Source organism: Dermochelys coriacea, chromosome 15, assembly GCF_009764565.3.
Source record: "Dermochelys coriacea isolate rDerCor1 chromosome 15, rDerCor1.pri.v4, whole genome shotgun sequence".
Taxonomy (NCBI): Eukaryota; Metazoa; Chordata; order Testudines; family Dermochelyidae; genus Dermochelys; species Dermochelys coriacea.
The window spans coordinates 588,697-608,839 of NC_050082.1; the positions used below are offsets into that span (position 1 = coordinate 588,697).

General features: G+C 49.4%; 1 protein-coding gene and 1 non-coding gene across 3 annotated transcripts in view; one reads left to right on the plus strand and one right to left on the minus strand.

Annotated features, from left to right (window-relative positions):
- Positions 1 to 962: 962 nt before the first annotated feature.
- Positions 963 to 1,081, minus strand: LOC119843994. The gene has a single exon (XR_005289122.1). It is a non-coding gene; the product is annotated as a U5 spliceosomal RNA (small nuclear RNA).
- Positions 1,082 to 6,960: 5,879 nt separating this feature from the next.
- Positions 6,961 to 20,143, plus strand: part of CASTOR1 (cytosolic arginine sensor for mTORC1 subunit 1) — a 36,323-nt gene continuing 23,140 nt past the window's right edge. Inside the window, exons 1-2 of one of the 2 annotated variants that reach the window (XM_038373787.2) lie at positions 6,961 to 7,196; positions 9,000 to 9,070. In XM_038373787.2, coding sequence (XP_038229715.1) covers positions 7,084 to 7,196; positions 9,000 to 9,070 — 184 coding nt within the window. In that variant the 5' untranslated portion in view covers positions 6,961 to 7,083. Of the gene's footprint in view, positions 7,197 to 7,862; positions 7,885 to 8,999; positions 9,071 to 20,143 lie in introns of those variants that run through there. The other variant, XM_043498257.1, reaches the window with a different exon arrangement.

Consider the following 20,143-nt stretch of genomic DNA (forward strand, 5'->3'; position numbering starts at 1 on the left):
GCATTTAGCAGGCATATCAAGTGGGAAGATAAAATCATGAACAGAGAGGTTCTGCAAGGATGTTGCACAACCAGCATGGAAGCAATGCTTATTAAAGCCCAGCAGAACTCCCATCTGCAGACCAAGCGCACATTTACTGGGTAATAAATCACGCACAAAGAGAGCTGGGAACAGAATTACAGTGCACAGCTGCAAAAATGTAGACCTCTGCCACTTGAGTTAAAGGACAGCTCAGCCACTTGGCCCGCTCTGCAACAGCCAATAGCTAACAACATCCCATACAAAGGGAATTGCTCGTCATAACACCAAGCTGAGATTGTGACTAATGTTCCATTATAAACCCTATTTTGACATGCCCCCATATTTCAATTGAAGAAGCTATTGGTTTGAATGTGTTTCTGACTGATGTGAGTGCATATTATAAAATGTAGGATCATATGGGTTTATAGGGCAAGTACTCAAATTTTCCCCTCACAGTGGAAAAAACCAGATCCTCGTGATATTTTTGGCCCTGGTAGCCGAAGAGTGGTTTACTGTAGAAGTTTGAAAATTCAGACATGCATACTTCAACACAGTGTTTTGAATGTCTGAATTTTTTCTCCATTGCATTCAACAATTTGTAAAATATTTGATAATTTTTAGAGTTAAGCAACAGTTATATGTCAGAGCTGCTGTAATATGATATACCTGTTGTCATCTTTAAGCTCCATTTATTTCATTGGCAGCAGTATGGGCATTCTTTTAGAGATTTGGGGGTTTTAAGACTGGAACATGACAGAGTACTAGGAGCTTAGTGCTGACCCAGCTATCCCCTGCCCTGGAGTGGACCTATTTGGGAGATGGGTTCTCAGTGGCCTATTAGGCATGGGGTTGATGAGCAATCAACCCATCAGCTGGGAACAGTTAAAAGACAGAATGGAAGTGCAAGGGAAAGGCTGGCAGATGAAAGAGGATCTCAGGATGAGGAGATCTTTTCCTCCCCTTCCCTGGAGAGTGGGTAGAAACTCATAAATGTTCCTCTCCACGGAAATCTTTAGTAAAAGGCGAAACATTTATACGATCTGAAGAGAAACCAGAGTGGGCTAAGGCAGGGAAAGTTTACTTCCAGTTGTATGTTGCTGCACAAGACTGAACTGGTGGAAGGGACTCAATAAATACCATGGTGCTACTTGCAAATGTGTGGATGTTCAGGGTGTTTGAGGTGGTCCAAAGTGTGGAGAAGACTGCCCAGTCACACGAACAGAGACTCATTTTAATGGGGTATGTGTATGCCAGTAGCAGCCAGAAATTCCAGGTGAGATCAGTTGTGCTAGGCCTTTTACATACATATGGGGAGAGGCAGTCTCTGCCATGAAAAGCTTACAATCTAACTATATAAGACAAATAAAAAATGGGAGAAGGGAGTGTGATGCTCCCTATTTTACAGATGGAGTACATAGAGTCTTCCTAGGATCATAAAGGAAATCTAGGGCAGCAGCAAGAACTGAGTCCATATCTGAGCCACTGGCCAGTGCCTTAACCGCCAGGCCACATCACAAAAGGAGGGACACATGCCCATGAGGGAGCTTAGAATGATGCATGGTTGTTAGCTGTAAAACAAGGCCTTGGACTGCTCTCTTTGAAACCAAGGGCAAACCCATTGGCTTTGTGAAAAAAAATTGAAGTTTTGGAATTTGTTTTAATATCCCATCAGAATGAAACCTTTCAACATAAGAATGGCCATACTGGGTCAGACCAATGATCATCTAGCCCAGTATCCTGTCTTCCAACAATGGCCAGCTGCTTTAGAGGGAATGAACAGAAAAAGGCAGTTATCGAGTGATCCATCCCATGTCCAATCCTAGCTTCTGGTAGTCAGAGGTTTAGGGACACCTAGAGCATAGGATGGTGTCCCTGACCATCTTGGATAATAGCCACTGATGGACATAGCCTCCACGTCAAACACATCAAACACATCAAATTCTTTTGTGAACCCAGTTATACTTTTATCCTTCACAACATCCCCATACAACAACCAACCAACCCTGTGAGTGACTATTGAATTATTTAGTGGAACAGTTCCAACAGGAGAGTTTGACTCTACACATAGTGGTTAGGAATGTAGGACACCCAGATTCTAGTACCTATTCTGCCTGAGAAGGAGCAAGGTCTGGAACTTGGGTTTTCCCACATTGCAGGTAAGTGGCCTAACCACAGGGCTAGTCATTATTCTAGCACAGGGAAGCTCTCTACCCTGATACATTTCCACACACACAAATCATTTTTGATGAAATTGTATTTTCCAACAAAATTTGATTGAAAAATTTCCCACCAGTTCTATCCTGTAATGAGCTCCATGGGTCAGTCCCATTATTGCCCAGCTGCTTTTGTTGATCATTTGTTAATTAACTTGTATTTCTGTCAATGATGAACTAAAACCTGGATTAACTGGAATTATAACTTCGGTGGGTAGCAATCATCTAAAATAAGCTGCACAATGGTTTTTGCTATGACCTCCTGCCAATAGCTGCTTGTAGCTTTCCACACTGTTACCAGATGTGCCCATTACTTTGGGGTATGCTCATTTATTCGGGTTACTCTTCTTGAGGGGGAGGGATTCAGTAATTCTATTAATGTACTGCTTATGTCACTTGTGTGTTCATATGGAGCTCTACTCCTTCCTTCTGCAAGTCCCCTCCCAATGGAGCTATCCTGCAGGACCTAGGTTCCCCAGGACTGGGTTCCTCCAGCCCTAGAACTAGATGAACATACACACACACTAACAGAGCAAGTCTGAGCAGACCGGGTCAATCAGCACTCTCAAGCTGATCCCCTTATCTGTCCCTGTAGTCAATGGGCTGGGTCAAGCAGCACTTTTAAGCTGTCACCCTCATGTGCCCCTGGGCTCAATAGGCTCGGCTGAGCAGCACTTTCAGTTGCCCACTCCTTATGTGCCACAGGTTTAACACGTCCCTATCCCACTTTCACATCACAATTGTACTGGCAGTAACCCACTCGATGAGCAAACCCCACAGTATTTTTGGGCACTACAGGGATCTTTAGCTTAGGTAAAAGAAACGTTGCTGCAGAGTAAATGGGGGAAGCTAAAAACACAAAAGAATAGAGTTCAGAGAGAGAGAGAAGCAACCAGCTTAACCATAAAAATTATGTATTGAATAATAGTGATAACTACCCAAGGAGGGCTGAACCAACATAACAGTTACAATATTAAAGGTTAATACCTGAGGTAGAAAGGAAAACAGAGAGACAAAGAGGGGGATCTCATGCACTTCAGGAGGCTTGAACTGATCAGGGTTCCCAGGTGATGGTGGTTGCTCAGGGTCCTGAGGGCAGGAAACAGGCAGAGCCCCCAGCACGATCAGTCAGGAGAAGATGGAGTCCCAGTGGAACTGAAGCAGAGTTTGGATCTAAGCATCAGAACACTGACTGGAGGGTGAGTAGGGATTTTTGTAGAGAAAATACAACAGTTCAAGGGAGAACACTAGATTTGTTTATAGGTAAACTGATAACTCAAGGGTTTGTTTTATGCTAGACAATAGGAGCTGATCACTCTTGGCTATGGTTTTCTTCCAGGGAGCTCACAATGCAGCTAGGTTGCTTCAGTATTTTGGATATCAGTCAAGGATTTATTACTAGAATTGGTCTGATAATTGCTGAGATGGGTGTGTGCAGGCATGGATTCATTAACATCTGGAGCAGAGATCCCCCATCTTGCAGTGCTTCCCTGCTTTTCTGGTCCCAGAGTTCAGTGCGGTTCTCCCTTCTCCATTCTGTATGCAAATTGAGATGTCTCCCTGTCCCATCTTTCATGCAGATGAGGCTAGGGGAATTGTCTCTGGTCTTCATTCTGTATGCTAATGGAGATGTCTTAAACTTGTCACCCTTGTCAGGAGGAGTCTAGGTGTGTCTCTCAACACCCTTCACTGCTCTCTGCAAGTTTTTTCTCTGATGGGTTTTGATTTAAACAGAGGCTGGCGGGGTAGGGTGTCTTTCATGAGTCAGACAGGCTGGATACTGCACCCTCATTCCCCAAGAACACAGAGCTGACTGGTATCAACACAATTGTCTTTTGGGTTGAAATTTTCCATGCTTGGGCTCCACACTAATGTGATGATTGGGTGGGGTTTTTTTAGTTGGGTTTTTTATATATATATAATTTTGAGCCAGTTGCATTGAGTGGTTTCTGAGCAAGACAAGCTGTCGCTGAGCAGTAAGTCCAGTTGAGGCCTGTTGGAATAGATATGGAGATTTTTTTTCTTGGTTTTCCTTTAAACCCCATTCCCTCACCACCTACATACCTAAGAAATTAAATACAAATAAAGCCTTCATTCGTTCAATGTTCACGCCACACAGTTGAAATCTAAAGAGATCAGATTCCTGCAGCAATGTCAACAGACCTGAGGATTCCTGCACATTTCAGAAGCAGGCCTGGGCTCCACGTACCGGCCAACAGTACTAGTTTGACTGGGCCAATCTCAGTGACTTGGTATTCTGGCCAAGTTCCCAGGACAATTGACAATTTGGGAAACCTATTAGTTGTGTTGCATGTCCTGCAAATGAGATACACTGAAGGCCGCAATATAGGACAAGGCCCCAGTTCTACAATGAGCACTGCGTGGGTGGGCTATACTTACAGTGGTTCTCAACCAGGGGTATGTGAACCCCTGGGGGTACACAGATGTCTTCCAGAGAGTACATCAATTCATCTTTGAAAACTCATGGCAATCAGGGGAGGTCCTGGATGACTGGAAAAAAGCTAATATAGTGTCCATATTTAAAAAAGGAAAGAAGGAAGATCCTGGGAACTACAGGCCAGTCAGCCTTGCCTCAGTCCCTGGAAAAATCATGAAGCAGGTCCTCAAGGAATCAATTTTGAAGCACTTTGAGGAGAGGAAAATGATCAGGAACAGTTAGCATGGATTCATCAAGGGCAAGTCATGCCTGACTAATCTAATTGCCTTCTATGATGAGATAACTGGCTCTGTGGATGAGGGGAAAGCAGTGGATGTGGTGTTCCTTAACTTTAGCAAAGCTTTTGATACTGTCTCCCACAGTATTCTTGCCAGTAAGTTAAAGAAGTATGGTCTGGATGAATGGACTAGAAGGTGGAGAGAAAGCTGGCTAGATTGTCGGGTTCAATGGCTAGCGATCAATGGCTCCATGCCTAGTTGGCAGCCGGTGTCAAGCGGAGTGCCCCAAGGGTCAGTCCTGGGGCCAGTTTTGTTCAGTATCTTCATTAATGATCTGGAGGATGGCGTGGACTGTACCCACAGCAAGTTGCAGATGACACTAAACTGGGAGGAGTGGTAGATATGCTGGAGGGTAGGGAAAGGATACAGAGGGATCTAGACAAATTCGAGGATTGGGCCAAAACAAATCTGATGAGGTTCAACAAGGACAAGTGCAGAGTCGTGCACTTAGGACAGAAGAATCCCATTCACTAGTACAGACTAGGGACCAAGTGGCTAGGCAGCAATTGTGCAGAAAAGGACCTAGGGGTTACAGTGGACAAGGAGCTGGATATGAGTCAACAATGTGCCCTTGTTGCCAAGAAAGCTAATGGCGTTTTGGCCTGTATAAGTAGGACCCTTGCCAGCAGATTGAGGGACGTGATCATTCCCCTCTATTTGGCATTGATGAGGCCTCCTCTGGAGTACTGTGTCCAGCTTTGAGCCCCACACCACAAGAAGGATGTGGAAAAATTGGAAAGAGTCCAACGGAGGGCAACAAAAATGATTAGGGGGCTGGAGCACATGACTTATGAGGAGAGGCTGAGGGAACTGGGATTGTTTAGTCTGCGGAAGAGAGGAGTGAGGGGGGATTTGATAGCTGCTTTCAACTACCTGAAAGGGGGTTCCAAAGAGGATGGATCTAGACTGTTCTCAGTGGGAGCAGATGACAGAACAAGGAGTAATGGTCTGAAGTTGCAGTGGAGGAGGTTTAGGTTGGATATTAGGAAAAACTTTTTCACTAGGAGGGTGGTGAAGCAATGGAATGGGTTACCTAGGGAGGTGGGTGGTGGAAGCTCCTTCCTTAGAGATTTTTAAGGTCAGGCTGGACAAAGCCCTGGCTGGGATGATTTAGTTGGGAATTAGTCCTGCTTTGAGCAGGGGTTGGACTAGGTGACCTCTTCAGGTCCCTTCCAACCCTGAGAGTCTATGACTCTGTGATCTAGATATTTGCCTAGTTTTACAACAGGCTACATAAAAAGCACTAGTGAAGTCAGTACAAACTAAAATTTCATACAGACAATGACTTATTTATACTGCTCTATAGACTGTACACTGGAATGGAAGTACAGTATTTATATTCCAATTGATTTATTTTATAATTATATGGTTAAATGAGAAAGTAGCAATTTTTCAGTAATAGCGTGGCTGTGACACTTGTATTTTATCTCTGATTTTGTAAGCCAGTAGTTTTTAAGTGAGGTGAAACTTGGGGCTAAACAAGACAAATCAGTCTCCTGAAAGGGGTACAGTAGTCTGGAAAGGTTGAGAGTCACTGGGAATCATGTGTGCGCAGCCCATTGGAGCAGGAGTCGGCCCAGGGTGCAGGCTGAGCACTGCCCATCTAAACTGGAAAGCACGACTGGTCTCCAGTCCCTAAAGCCACACGGCGGAGTTAAAGCCATTGCAGCAGCAGGCATTTTTAAGCTGCAGCCTGTTTGTTGCGTCCGCCCCGCCAGGTCAGACGGCCTGGGCTGCCGGGAGCAGGGGAGGACGGAGCGCGGGCTCTGGCAGGCTGCTGGTCGGGGCGGGCGGGCGTTCGGAAGTGGCCGGGCTCGGCGGCCCCTGGGCTGGGAACAGGGCGCGGCCCGTTCGGGAGCAGCTGGCGGCTGCGGCTGACGGGCTGGCGCCACTTTCCGGTGCCCGGGCTCAGCCGCGGATCCCTGTTGGACCCGGAGCCGGGCGGGAGAGTCCGGGCCCGCGGGAGGCGCGGCTCGCAGCTGGGCCGGGTCGGGGGAGGATCCGGGTCCCGGGCTCCTCCCGGCGGGGCGGGCCCGGCCCGTTTATAGCCGCGCCGAGAGCCAGGCGGCCTCGCCCGCGCCCGCGCCCGCGCCCGCTCCGGAGCGGCTCCGCCATGGACCTACAGATCCTGGAGCACCGCGTGCGGGTGCTGAGCCTCGCGCGCCGCGGCCTCTGGTTCTACACGCACCCGCTCCTCAAGCTGCTGCTCCTGCCCCGCCGCAGCAGGTACCGGGCCGGGGCTGCCTGGCCCTGGCGCGGCGGCTGGAGGGGCCGGGCAGGCTGCAGAGGTGGGCGGCGTGGGGCAGCCGGTGCAAGAGCGAGTGCCCCAGGTTCAGTCTCTCGCCCCCTTTCCGAGCGGCGGAGTCCCGGGGGGTGGGTAGAGGCCGCGGGGCGGCCCTTTCTCTGGGGGGGCTGTGAGAGCCTGCGGTGGGCTCAGGGAGAGGGGGAGATACTGGTGTGGGGGGGTCAGGCGGTTTGGTGAATTTGGGGTGGGAAGCAGGGTGCCCCCAGTGAGTCAGGGGGGTAGATAATGGATATGGGGCGAGACGGAGACCCTCAAGCCTCCCTCTGGGTATCCTGTGCCCGCTTTCCGATTGTGGTAGGGGCTAATTGAGGGATCCCGGGTGGATGAGCTTTAGCTAGACGGGGGCCAGGACTGAGGTAGGCACGCACCGATAATGGGCTGGATTGGGGCAGAGTACAGGAGGATGGCTGCCTTGCTTGCAGGGTGAGATGGGATGCAGTGTCTCGCAGGCTGGATGTGTGGAGTTCGTTGCTTTGGTAGGCAGCTTCTATGATAAGATGAAAGTGGGCCAGGGTGAAGGGAGTCCTGGCTTCCTTTAACATGGACACCATGAAATTTCAGACATTTTATTTCTCCCACATTCCCAGGGTAGGCACACATGTTAGAAGTGTGAGTATGAGAAGCTTTTTTTGGTCTCGTAATACAAGGTGCTTTTACAGCTATGCACGCTCCTGTGCTCGATCGCTCTTTGCACGTTCGTGTTCACAGGCTGGTGCTCTGGAACTTAGCATAATGAGTACAGATGTCAATAGAACTTTAACCTGTGCAAAAATGCATAGCCTATTTGGAAGCTGGCAGGCTGTGCGCACCACACGCTTACCTGAGACTTTCGCACACAATCATGGATAAGTCCACTTTGTGCTCACTCCAAGTTGGGTCTATTGCTCACTCCTAACACAAGTGAATGTTGGCACTGGGCAGCTGTTTGTTGCCATGCTTGTTGCTTCTCTGGCTTGCATCAAACTTCCTTGTGATTCAGCAGCTGGGGAAATTTCCCTGTCCTGATATGCCTACAAAACCCAGGTCCATCTGTTGGGTATCTGTGAATGAAATTGCCCCAGGCTCAGAGAGCCCTAGCTCCCTTATTGAGAACACTTAACTCTGCTGCTGTTTGTCTTCTCTCCACTGAGAAGTACGCTTCTGAATTCAGGTGTGCTCTCTAAAACCATTCCCTCTCACCCCAAATCCACTGAAGCATCCCAGCTGCCCTTGGATGTAGTGCTGTCTGTGGGCATTGCTGTATGCCAGAGATCAGTCACGTTAGAGCCATGTTTGATGTTGATTCTTGCTAGAACAGTGCTAATGCTTTCAAGTCCTGCTGTAGACAATAATGAGGAGGGGTTTATAAAAATATGCTATAGCCTGGATCTCCCTTCTCAAAGACTGGATGCATCTTTAAAAATCAAAGCCAATAATCTTGCAGTACTAAACATGATTGGATGGAAGGAAACTGAGGTCCTGTCTAAGCACTGTTGTGAAACATGATGTTTCTAATCCTGTTGGGCCACTGCTGTGTTTCACAACAGTGCTTAAATGTGGCTGTGTAGTGTAGATGGTTCCTTCCAGTTTGCAGCGGGGAAATGGTGGGTGAGGCAAGGCATATGGGGACCATGGAAAAGTAACTTAACTATCCTCACCTGAGAGGAATTCCTCTGCCTGTGGCAAGTGAACCAGTACTGCAGAATCTTTCAGTGTGCGCATTACATTCAATTATGTGTTGGTAGGTGCAAATTCTTCAGCTTGACAGAGACTCCCGAGGACTACACCATTATGCTGGATGAGGAAGGCTTTAAAGGTATGGTGTGATCACTTTCTCATGCTAAGGCTGTAATTCATGGAGACACAATGCTTTCCCCAGTTCTGGCATTAGCATGCTTCCTGTTTCATTGCCATTCAAATGCTGTTCAGGCCCATTGTTTCTCTTTGCTGCTTTGAAAACCCTACATCAGAGGGCAACTGCAGGATGTAGGGTAGATTTTTCTGTAGAACCCCATTGCTGTCACTGGCTGTAGGCTTAATACAGGTCTATCAGTATAATGTGTTTGCCTCGGTCCATGTTATGAATGCTCATGTAGATGTTCATTGGGTGCCCTGGAGCTGTCTGTACATGTTAATACTGGATGAGCGCTTGTTAGCATGTTGTGTGCTAGATGCACTTCGGTATTTAAAGAGGAAATGCAAATATCAACCAGCTTTAGTGTAATGAGCTTGAATGCCCCTCATAACCTGGATATGTGAGGGTGGGGCTTTTCCACATCTGGTGGGGTTCTCAAAACCAGCCATACTTCTACTTCTGGAGTTGTGGCTCCTGCTCAGTGTCTTCCCAGCCTGCGTTGTGCTGCTGCTGTCATGTTCACCATAGAACCTTGTCAGTGGGCCTAGAGAGGCTGGAGAAGTGCTGGTGATGTGGTCTTGCCAAGTCTACTTCTATAGACAAGAAGGTGCGACAACTTAATGCTTTACAGATGGGGCAGTATACAGCAGGGGCACCGGAATGGGGGGGCCAAGGTGCAGTGGCCCCACCACTTTTGAAAGTGGATGGGCCTGTCCTGTCCACTTTTTTGCCATGGGCCCTGCCCCACAGCCAGGTTGGAAGCTGGAGCCTGCCTGCATAAGAGCAGCCCAGGCAGCTGTGGGGAACCGTGGACCCTCCACCCGCCTGTGGTGAGGGTCATGAGAGCAGCCCTTGGCCCATGTCCCTGCTCCTTAGGTCCCCCCACCCAGGGCAGGTGGAGGGTGCACTGCTCCCGGGTGGCTCTTACCATGGGCTGCCTGTGGTGCTTTGGCCCCTGAGGCCCTGGCCACACCAGAAGTTGGAGCCAGGTTTGGGGTAATAACCATGTAAGCAGCTGTGGGGAGACACAGAACCTCCCCCTGCCCTGGCCTGGGGACAGGGACACTGCCAGGGTCTGCTCCCAGACCCTCCCACCCCAGGCAGGTGGAGGGGCCTGTCCTTCCTGGCCCAGCTCCAGCTTCCAGCTTGGCTGGGGGGCAGGGCCTCATGGGGCTGGGGAGGGCTTCATTGCTCCTCCACTTTTAGGAAGAATCATCACCCTGGCATACAGTAGAACTTGAGTGAAAATAATCTCTGGTTGCTTGAGTTGTTGCTGCTTGTAGACTTTTGCTAAGACTTGCTTACTATTCCAAATTCCTACAACATAGTAAAGCAATATCAGTAATATAGATAAACTAAGGCTGGAAGAGGATGTATTGTTTCTTTAAAACTGTAGCATTAACCCAGGGAAGCAGTGTTCCCTCTAACTTTTCCTGCCCATGTGCAGAATGAATTTTGTTATGTGCCCCAATATGGAGATGTTGTGTGACGCATCACCTCTATATTGGTGCACATAACAAAATTTTATGTGGTGGGGGTGGGGCCAAGGGGTTTGGAGTGTAGGACGGGGGCTTGGCTGGGGCAGAGGATTGGGGGGTGGGTGGGGGTATGGGCTCTGGGGTGGGGCTGGGGATGAGGGGCTTGGGGTTCAGGCTACCTGGGGGCTATGGTGGGGAGAGAGGACCCCTTCCCAGCTCTCTCCCCCCACAGCAGCACCTGGGCCTCTCCCCCTGGCTGTGGCAGGTCTGGGCCAGGGCTGGGTTGGGGCCGGGGGAGGGACATCCCCCGGCAAGTCCAGGGCAGGTCCCTGTCCGAGGCTTAATAGGCAGCTGCCCAACTTAGAGCTGGGGTCGGCACCCTTTCAGCAGCAGTGTGCCAAGTCTTCATTTATTCACTGTCATTTCAGGTTTTGCGTGCCAGTCATACATTTTTAACGTTTTTAGAAAGTCTCTCTCTCTCTCTAAGTCTATATATTATATAGCATGTAAACAAGGTTTTCAAAATGTTTAAGAAGTTTCATTTTAAAATTAAATCAATATGCTGATCTTGTGCCGCCGGCCCACTCAGCCAATTGCCGGCCTGGGGTTCTGGTCACCTGGACCGGCAGCTAGAATGAGGGAGGGGGCTCAGGGTTGGGGCAGGAGGTTTGGGTATGGAGCACTTACCTGGGCAGCTCCCATTTGGTGCAAGGGGTGCAGGTGGGAGTGTGTGTGTGTGTGCGTGCGCGCGCGCGCGCGTGCGTGCACGCAGGAGCTCCTGTTTGGTGTTCAGGGTGGGAGTGAGGATGTGGGGGGTACAAGAGTCAGGGCATGAGGTGTAGGGGGGCTGGGTATGTGTGAAGAGGGTGCAGGGGTGAGGACAGGTGGCTGGGGGAGTTCAGGGGTCAGGGCAGAGGGCTCGGGGTGTGGACTGGGGTCATGGGGGTGCTCCCAGCCCCCTGCCCTGAGCAGCTCATGGCAAGGGGCTGGAGGGTATATGCCCTGATTCCACCCCCTTCCCCAAGGTCTCCAGAGCAGAGAGCGTGCTGCAGCTCTGCTTTTACCTCTCCCGCTGGTAGCAAGGGCCCAAGGGCCGTCAGCTGATGGGCTGCAGGGAGGAAGAGAAGGAGGGGGCAGGAACCCAACACGCTGGGGGAAGAGGCGGGGGAAGGGGAAGCTTGCCTGCCCTGCAAGGAGACAGCGGTGGGCAGAAAAGAGCAGGCCGGGCAGGATTTTTAGTGGCATGCTACTGTCTGCCCGGGTCCAGCAGACAGCAGCGTGCCATTAAAAATTGGCTCGCATGACGTTTTTGGTACGTGTGCCATAGGTTGCCGACCCCTGTCTTAGAGGGAATTTAGCAGGCAGGAGGTGAGTTCAGGGAGTCTTCAATGAAGCAGAGAGAAGACAGATTTAGGGATAATACATTCTTCCTTGTACTAACCATTCTATTTGAAAGTACATGTTGGTGGTTCTGTACCTTTGATGCCAGACAGGCTGCATAAAATAAATGAACAAGATGCAGTTTGAAACTGTGTCCATGGAGTCTCTCATTTAGTTTAATCATAGAATCCTAGAAGATTAGGGTTGGAAGAGACCTCAGGAGATCTAGTCCAATCCCCTGCTCAAAGCAGGACCAACCCCAACTAAATCCTCCCAGCCAGGGCTTTGTCAAGCCTGACCTTAAAAACCTCTTAGGATGGAGATTCCACCACCTCCCTAGGTAACGCATTCCAATGCTTCACCACCCTCCTAGGGAAATAGTTTTTCCTAATATCCAGCCTAGACCTCCTGCACTGCAATCAATTCGCCATTCGGTACAGGGCTGTCCATACTCTAACCCAGTGGTTTTCAAACTGTAGGTCGCAATCCAGTACTGAGTCGCAGAACGTAAGGCACTGGGTCATGGCGGCTCTGGTCAGCATAACCGACAGGGCTGTTAAAAGTCCTGTTGGCAGTGCTACCCAGCTAAGGCAGGCTAGTCCTTACCTGTTCTAACACCATGCTGCACCCCAGAAGCAGCCAGCAGCAGGTACAGCTCTGCACGCTACCCCTGCCTTGAGCACCAGCTCTGCGCTCCCATTGGCCAGTTCCCGGCCATTGGGAGCTGCGGGGGTGGTGCCTGCGGGTGAGAGCCCCTGGGAACCGGACCTGCTGCTGCCCACTTCCGGGGCATAGCACGGTCTGTGGCAGGACAGGCAGGAAGCCTGACTTAGCACCCCTGATGATCTGGAGCCACCTGAGGTAACCCCATGCCCCAGCCCTGAGCCCCCCCAAATCTGGAGCCCCACCTGCACCCCTCATCCTGGCCCCACCTCAGAGCCTGCACTCCTAGCCCAGACCCCTGACCCCCTCCCATACCCCAACCCCCTATCCCAGCCCTGAGCCCCCCTAAACCTGGAGCCCCCTCCTGCACCCCAAATCCCTCATCCCTGGCCTTACCCTGCATCCCTCACCCTTGCCATGGGCATCAACTTCCCCTCTTTTCCGTGGGTGCTCGCCCCCCCCGCCCCCACTCCACCCCTTCCATGCAGCCCCGCCCCTGCCCTGCTCTTCCCACCCATTCCAACTCCTTTCCCAAAGTCCCCAGCCCAACTCCGCCCCCTCCCTGCCACTATTCCAACTCCTTCCCCAAATCCCTGCCCCAGCCTCACCTCTTCCCTGCCTCCTCCCCTGAGCGCACCAAGTTCCCGCTCCTCCTCCTCCCTCCTGGAGCGTGCTACCAAACAGCTGTTTGGTGGCCGCCAGGCTGCAAGCACTGGGAGGTAGGCGGAGGAGCAGGGATGCAGCACGCTCAGGGGAGCGAGAGGAGGTGGTGGGTAGGGGGGTGAGGGAGCTTGGCTGCCGGTGGGTGCAGAGCACACACTAATTTTTCCCCATGGGTGCTCCAGCCCCAGAGCACCCACTGAGTCAGTGCCTATGACCCCCCCCCATACTGCAATCCTCTGCCCTAGCCCTGAGCCCCTCCCAAACCCCTCATCTCCAGCTCTATTGGGTAGCAGGCATCAACAATTTTCTTCAACTGGGTTGCCAGAAAAAAAGCTTTTAAAAACCACTGCTCTAACCTAATGAGGATGTTCTGCAGCACTGAGCACTTCACTGGCACTCTGTCTGCAACATATTGGTTCTGTGCTGGTGAAACTAGGACCAGAAAGAAGCTTCCATTCCTTCTCAGTTGGCATATTATACTAGCAAGCACAAATCCTAATCCCTTTAGTATACTCTTGTAGGGTTCCCTTGTCTCCCACTCCAAAAAATGGTGGAGGCAGAAGGGAATTCATTCCTATATATAGATTTCTGCCTCTCATTCACTGCTTGTCAGAGGAGTTGGGAAGGGACCATATCACTGGAATTGTGTGTGCTATATATCTGCACAACTCACTCCAGCTACATGCATGATGCAGCCTAAAGCTAACATAGCCCTCTCCTGCACCCAGTGTGCATGTATGCTTGGAGAATGAGGCCTCTGATTTGTGCTTCCCAATCTGGGTCTGTTTCCGACTTCTTACTCCTGCATCTTCCTTTTGCGGGACAGCACAGGCTGGCAGAGACTAAAATGAATGTCTTAGCTTGTTGGATCTGGCCCAGGAGGGTCACTGACCTGGAAGCTGAATTAAAGTTCCCTGCTTTTCCAGCTGCAGCATGGCACTAGATTGGGTCTGGTGGATCCATCAGTGGCATTGGTCCTTCTATAGTAGCTGAGGGTCTGGTGGTCACTTAGGGCAGCTTCTAATGGATTTTTTTCAGAGTAGCAGCCGTGTTAGTCTGTATTCGCAAAAAGAAAAGGAGTACTTGTGGCACCTTAGAGACTAACAAATTTATTAGAGCATAAGCTTTCGTGAGAATGCATCCGATGAAGTGAGCTGTAGCTCACGAAAGCTTATGCTCTAATAAATTTGTTAGTCTCTAAGGTGCCACAAGTACTCCTTTTCTTTTTTCTAATGGATTAGAAGCTATGTCGCTCAGGGCAATTTGGAATCCGTCCCTTCAGGGTGGGGGTGGGAAGTAATTCAGTGAAATCATTTTGGGCTGTGAACACGAACAGCTTCACAGCCAGGTCTCTATTGTGAGTTGTACTGTAACAACCAGTCAGTTAAAATCTGGTTTTAATGCATTGTTCATTGATACATATTTATACATGGGACACAATGATCCTGGGGAGGGCAGGAAATGTAGAACAATAGATCTGAGAGCAGCATTCTGGACCCTGCTGAATTGCTCCCTCTTCCTCCTGAGCTGTAACTTCAACAGAGCGAAAGCGCCTTGGTGGGGTGATGTAAAGCCAACACATACTGACACGCTGAAGAGTGTTGGCAAGAAGCAGAATGCCTGTTAAAGGTCAAATGCTGCACTAGTAATGTGAAGCTGCAAAGCTTAAAGTCAGCCAAGAAATGGTCAGTTAAAGCTCCCACAGCACTTGACCCTGTTGATTCTGTGAATTTTGTGGTCTATTTAACCTAGGCCCTGTCTACAGCAAAGACATTCACACCATTGGAGAACTATGCTGATGTCATCACAGCAGTGGCAGCCCTCAGTGGAGCTCATGTGGTGCAGTTTACACAGGTGACATGCTGGTGTGAAGCACTGAAGTGATTGAGTGACACATACCTGTCACAGCACTGGCATAACTACATCGCTGTAATTCTACTAGAGGGGATTGTCTTAGTGTAGATAAAGCCTGCCCAGTATCACTAAGCTACATCTTTAAAAGGAGCTGGAATAGCAAATGCTACATGGGTGCAGTGTGGCCAAGTTGCTGTAACAACCTGTTTGTTTAGGTTGTCAGGGTTTGAACCTGGGACCTTCAATACCAAAACACACCCCTCTGGCACTTGGGATAAAGGATAAGCTTGAGAGAAAGCTGCTAGAAGTGGATGTCCACGCTCTGCTGGGGTGGGTTATGTAACCCACAGCAGGGAAGTGTCACTAGAGCCCAGTGTTGTAGACCTGGTCTTCGCAAGTATCACTACAGATCTATATCCATATAACTACATTGCTCAGGGTGTGAAAAATCTACAACCTGAGCAACATAGTTATAGTGAAGGCATAACCCCCCATGTAGACAGCACTATGTTGACAGGAGAGTTCTGTCGACCTAGCTACCACCTCTTGGGGAGATGTATTAATTATGCTGACAGGACATAGTAGTGTGTGTCTTCACATAGTGCTGCACTGCTGAAACTGTCGCTGTAGCACTGTATGTGAAAACCTGTCCAAAGAGTTAATCAGCACCCATAGCCCCACTCCTTACCCAGGATCAGTAACCAGGATGTCAATTACCCTGCTTGTTACCTGGCTCAGGAAAGATTGCATCAAAGATCACTCTACAAGGTAACATTATAGCAGAGAAACTATGGTGCGCTTTTAAATGCCAGATGTTATTACAAAACAAATGCCAGTAATTCCTGTACGTGATGAAAGAGACTAATGAGGAAATCATAACTGAAGAAGACTGTCTGCTTTGCCTGGGGAACACAGCTGGCTTTTACCTTCTCTCATGCCATGTATCATGATGCATTCACCTGCTTTCTTTCTCTATGGCACCTTTCAGGATTACCTGGAGTGTCTGGGGTAAATCCCTACTACAGCAGGAGGGAGCCCTGTCTGTGCCCATGAGAGGAACTCTCCCCAGCCATTAGCTGCTTGCAACACAGGGCTCTCTGCTCTGGGCTCTGTGAGCCCCGCCATTTCCCTCTTTGGGCTAGCAATTGGCACACTGTACCTTGTTACTCAAGTGCCTAGTCCCTTCTGGATGCCTGCAATGTACACTGATCAGCTGTCTTCATGGAGGCACCCCAGTTCACTGATTTCACCTCCATTTCATGCTCTCCTTGGCATAAGGCACTCATTCAGGTCTATAGTAAAACCAAAGTGAAGTTTATTTTACTGATTCAGATACAAGGGTTTGGAAACAAGGTTACAGGTAAAAGAAAACCATAAAGCACCTATACTTATCAAGTTATTTTCCGGCCTAAGGTATCTGTCACCCAAGGCTTGGTTCTGACAGTGCTTGCTCAGTCCAGAAAGCTGGGGTCCACCTTTCATGAGACATGCCTGCTGGCAGAATCTCCTTCGAATGGATAAAATCTTGTGCTCTCTTCTCTTGCACAGTTACACACTGTCTCTTACCCCAGGGGGTCCCTAGTCAGAAACCTTTCTTAGGGTTCCTTTGTCTTTGTAAATCCTCATGTCTGCCTGGAGAGGCCATTCATCTGGTTATCAGGTGAACGGTGCTCTTCTGTGGGGCTTGCCCCTATTGGATACTGAGACCCAAATCGAACCAGGGACACCCTAGAGACTGTGTGCTCTGCCCCCACCAGTGTGACCTTGCATACACCATGCATACAAGGTCATGCTGGCAGGAGTGAAGCAGTGTGCTCCTCCAGTTGGCACTTCTGGGTGGTGTGATCTCGTATGCACTCTGTGTGGCATCATGCCTTGCAAAAACGTCTGGTGCTCCAGAAAGGTGAGTGGCCACCCTAAGCCTGCACTCGTCCAAATGATGAATGTAGGGCTGGCTTAATGGAGGTCTGTGCTCACCTGAGGCAAGGCAGGTCTCGGTGCTAAGTTTCACTTTAACGGTTGTTAAATCAGAGCAGGCTGCGCAGTGGGGACCGAAGAATGGTGAAGAAATTTGGCAGCATGTGATCTCCAGAAAAAGAAAGGGGAGCATCCATGTACCAGCAATGCAGATACAGGTGAACAACTGTTTTCATGTTTTCTCTGCAGGTACTAATGGGGAGAGTGGACTAGATGATCCATTTGAGGGAAGGGAGCAGAAGGAGACTTCACCGATTAGAAGGCATGATATGCACTGTCCTAGGGATAGGGGTTCCACGACCACCACTCCCAAGAGAAGGAGGCGGGTGGTGGTGGTTGGAGACTCCCTCCTCAGGGGGACTCAGTCCCCCATCTGCCATCCCGACCGGGAAAACAGAGAAGTCTTCTGCTTGCTAGGAGCTAGGATTCACGATGTGACAGATTGCCAAGACTCATCAAGCCCTCGGATCACTATCCCTTCCTGCTTCTCCAAGTGGGAACCAATGATGCTGCCAAGAATGACCTTGAGTGGATCATGGCAGTCTATGTGGCTCTGGGAAGAAGGATAAAGGAGTTCGAGGTGCAAGCGGTCTTCTTGTCCATCCTCCCCGTGGAAGGAAAAGGCCTGGGTAGAGACCGTTGAATCATGGAAGTCAACGAATGGCTACGCAGCTGGTGTCAGAGAGAAGGCTTTGGATTCTTTGACAATGGGATGGTGTTCCAAGAAGGAGTGCTAGGCAGAGATGGGCTCCACCTAACAAAGAGAGGGAAGAGCATCTTCGCAAGCAGACTGGCTAACCTAGTGAGGAGGGCTTTAAACTAGGTTCACCGGGGGAAGGAGACCAAAGCCCTGAGGTAAGTGGGATACTAGGAGGAAGCACGAGCAGGAGTGCGCAAGAGGAGAGGGCTCCTGCATCATACAAAGAAAGCAAGACAAACAGCAAGTTATCTCAAGTCCCTATACACAAATGCAAGAAGCCTGGGAAACAAGCAGGGAGAACTGGAAGTCCTGGCACAGTCAAGGAATTATGATGTGATTGCAATAACAGAGACTTGATGGGATAACTCACATGACTGGAGTACGGTAATGGATGAATATAAACTGTTCAGGAAGGACAGGCAGGGCAGAAAAGGTGGGGGAGTTGCATTGTATCCCAGCACCCTGCAGTGAAATACTGAGGTAGTCACACATAGGGCAATGTACCTGCGCATGTCTGTATTCCCGCTGATGGATACCAGCCCTCTCCATTGAGATGTCGAGCCAAAGAGCTCCTTTTCTGCAAGAGCTGTTTAAACAAGGGACTAACAGGGTTTGCAGTGTCAGGGAAGCTGGAATTGTTAAGCCTCTTTTGAAGTTGGGTGACTATCTCCCTCAACGGTTCCCTGTCCGTAAGGGATTGAGGAGGATGTTGAACATCAGTCTGGGATTTGCTAGAGTGCATCCTGTACCAGTGTTGAGTAAAGACCTGTGACAGTTCTGACATGTCTCACAACCCATCAGGATTAGAGTTGAGTGTTTTTTCTAAATTTGAATCAGAATGATTGAGTCTCTTTAATAGCTTGTTTTCCCCCCCATCACTTAAGCTTTGACATGATTTTAGCAGCCTGTCTTTGCTGGAGCTAGAAATCATCGTGGGATAGCTGTTCCGTTTAAGAATCGGGTTTCCAGTGGCAGAAAATTCATGTCAGATCTGCTTACTGCTATGTTAGAAAAAGATGTGGGGGTGGGAGAGAGCATGATATTGATTGGCATTGTGACTTTTAGAGTCTAGTATTGCTCCGCCTGCCATAGCTACAGTGCTCTGGGACAGTACAAAGGTCTTCAAAACCAGTAAGTGTTTTTAAGAAGTGGTCCAGGATCAGTGATCACAATGCAGATTCCTGATGGTTTTGCCCAAACACTTCCTTGTTTGGGTTTGGTCTATCACATTGGTTCTCAAACTTTTTTTTCCACGGACCACTTGAAAATTGCGATGTATCTTGGAGAATGACTGATCTTTCCAAATGTTGTTTTTACCATTAGCTAACTATTGTAAAACGCTTTAGATAAAAGCACTATATTAAAAAAAAAAATTAACTTTGTTTTACAAATAAAAGTACACAACTCTTATTTTAATATCAGTAGCCTTTCCCTTCTAAGACAATGAATGTGCTCTCTCTCCCCCACTGCAGCAGACCCCTAAGGAGGGGCAGGGTCTGTCCCCTGCCACAGTGGCCACAGAGCTGAGGCTGGGGAGGAGGGCCATCTCTCCCCAGCAGCCGCAGCTCTGGAGCCGGGGAAAGTCGCCTCTCTGGCTGCCGCAGCCCTGCACATCCCAAATTCACCCCCACCCTGTCTTCTCACTCCACTGCCCCCTCCCACCTATCCCCTATTCCCCCAAGGCTACCACCTCACCTTACGTGTGCATCTTCTCTAGGTCCAGGCACCTAATTAGTGGAGCCATGTCTGCACAGCTCCACTAATTAGGTGGGTGGCCCTTCATTCTCTGGTGTGCAGCTGCCCAGGTGCACACCTTAGAGGGAACTATCTGTGGACCATAGTTTGAGAATCTCTGGGCCATCACTAAAACAGTTATGGCTTGGAGAAACCCCCAGAAGGTCTGGACTGAATCTGATCCACCAAAGCTTTTATACTGTATTCCTTTAGGTTAGCTGTAGACGGACAATCAATCTCTGATCAGTCAGGAGAGCTCAGCTTTGAGGTTTCTTTTGCTGCTTAAGGAGCCCTGCATCAACAGGTAACTAAATTCTTCTCTCCCAATCACCACTTGAGTTGCCACGTCTATTCACAGTCTAACTGCATTGCCGAGATCCTACACACTGCTTCCCTTCTTCCCCTGATCTGATGCAATATCTCGAGTTCTTAGGCATGATTCTATTCTCAGCTCAGTTACAATTAGAGCTTCACTGCTAACCCTGATGCTGCTCTTGATGCAAAGTTACAGCTTGACCTATCTGTCACTGAAGGTCTTTGTCCCACACTCCTTTTGCATGGTTTGGCCAGACCAGCTCACTTGGT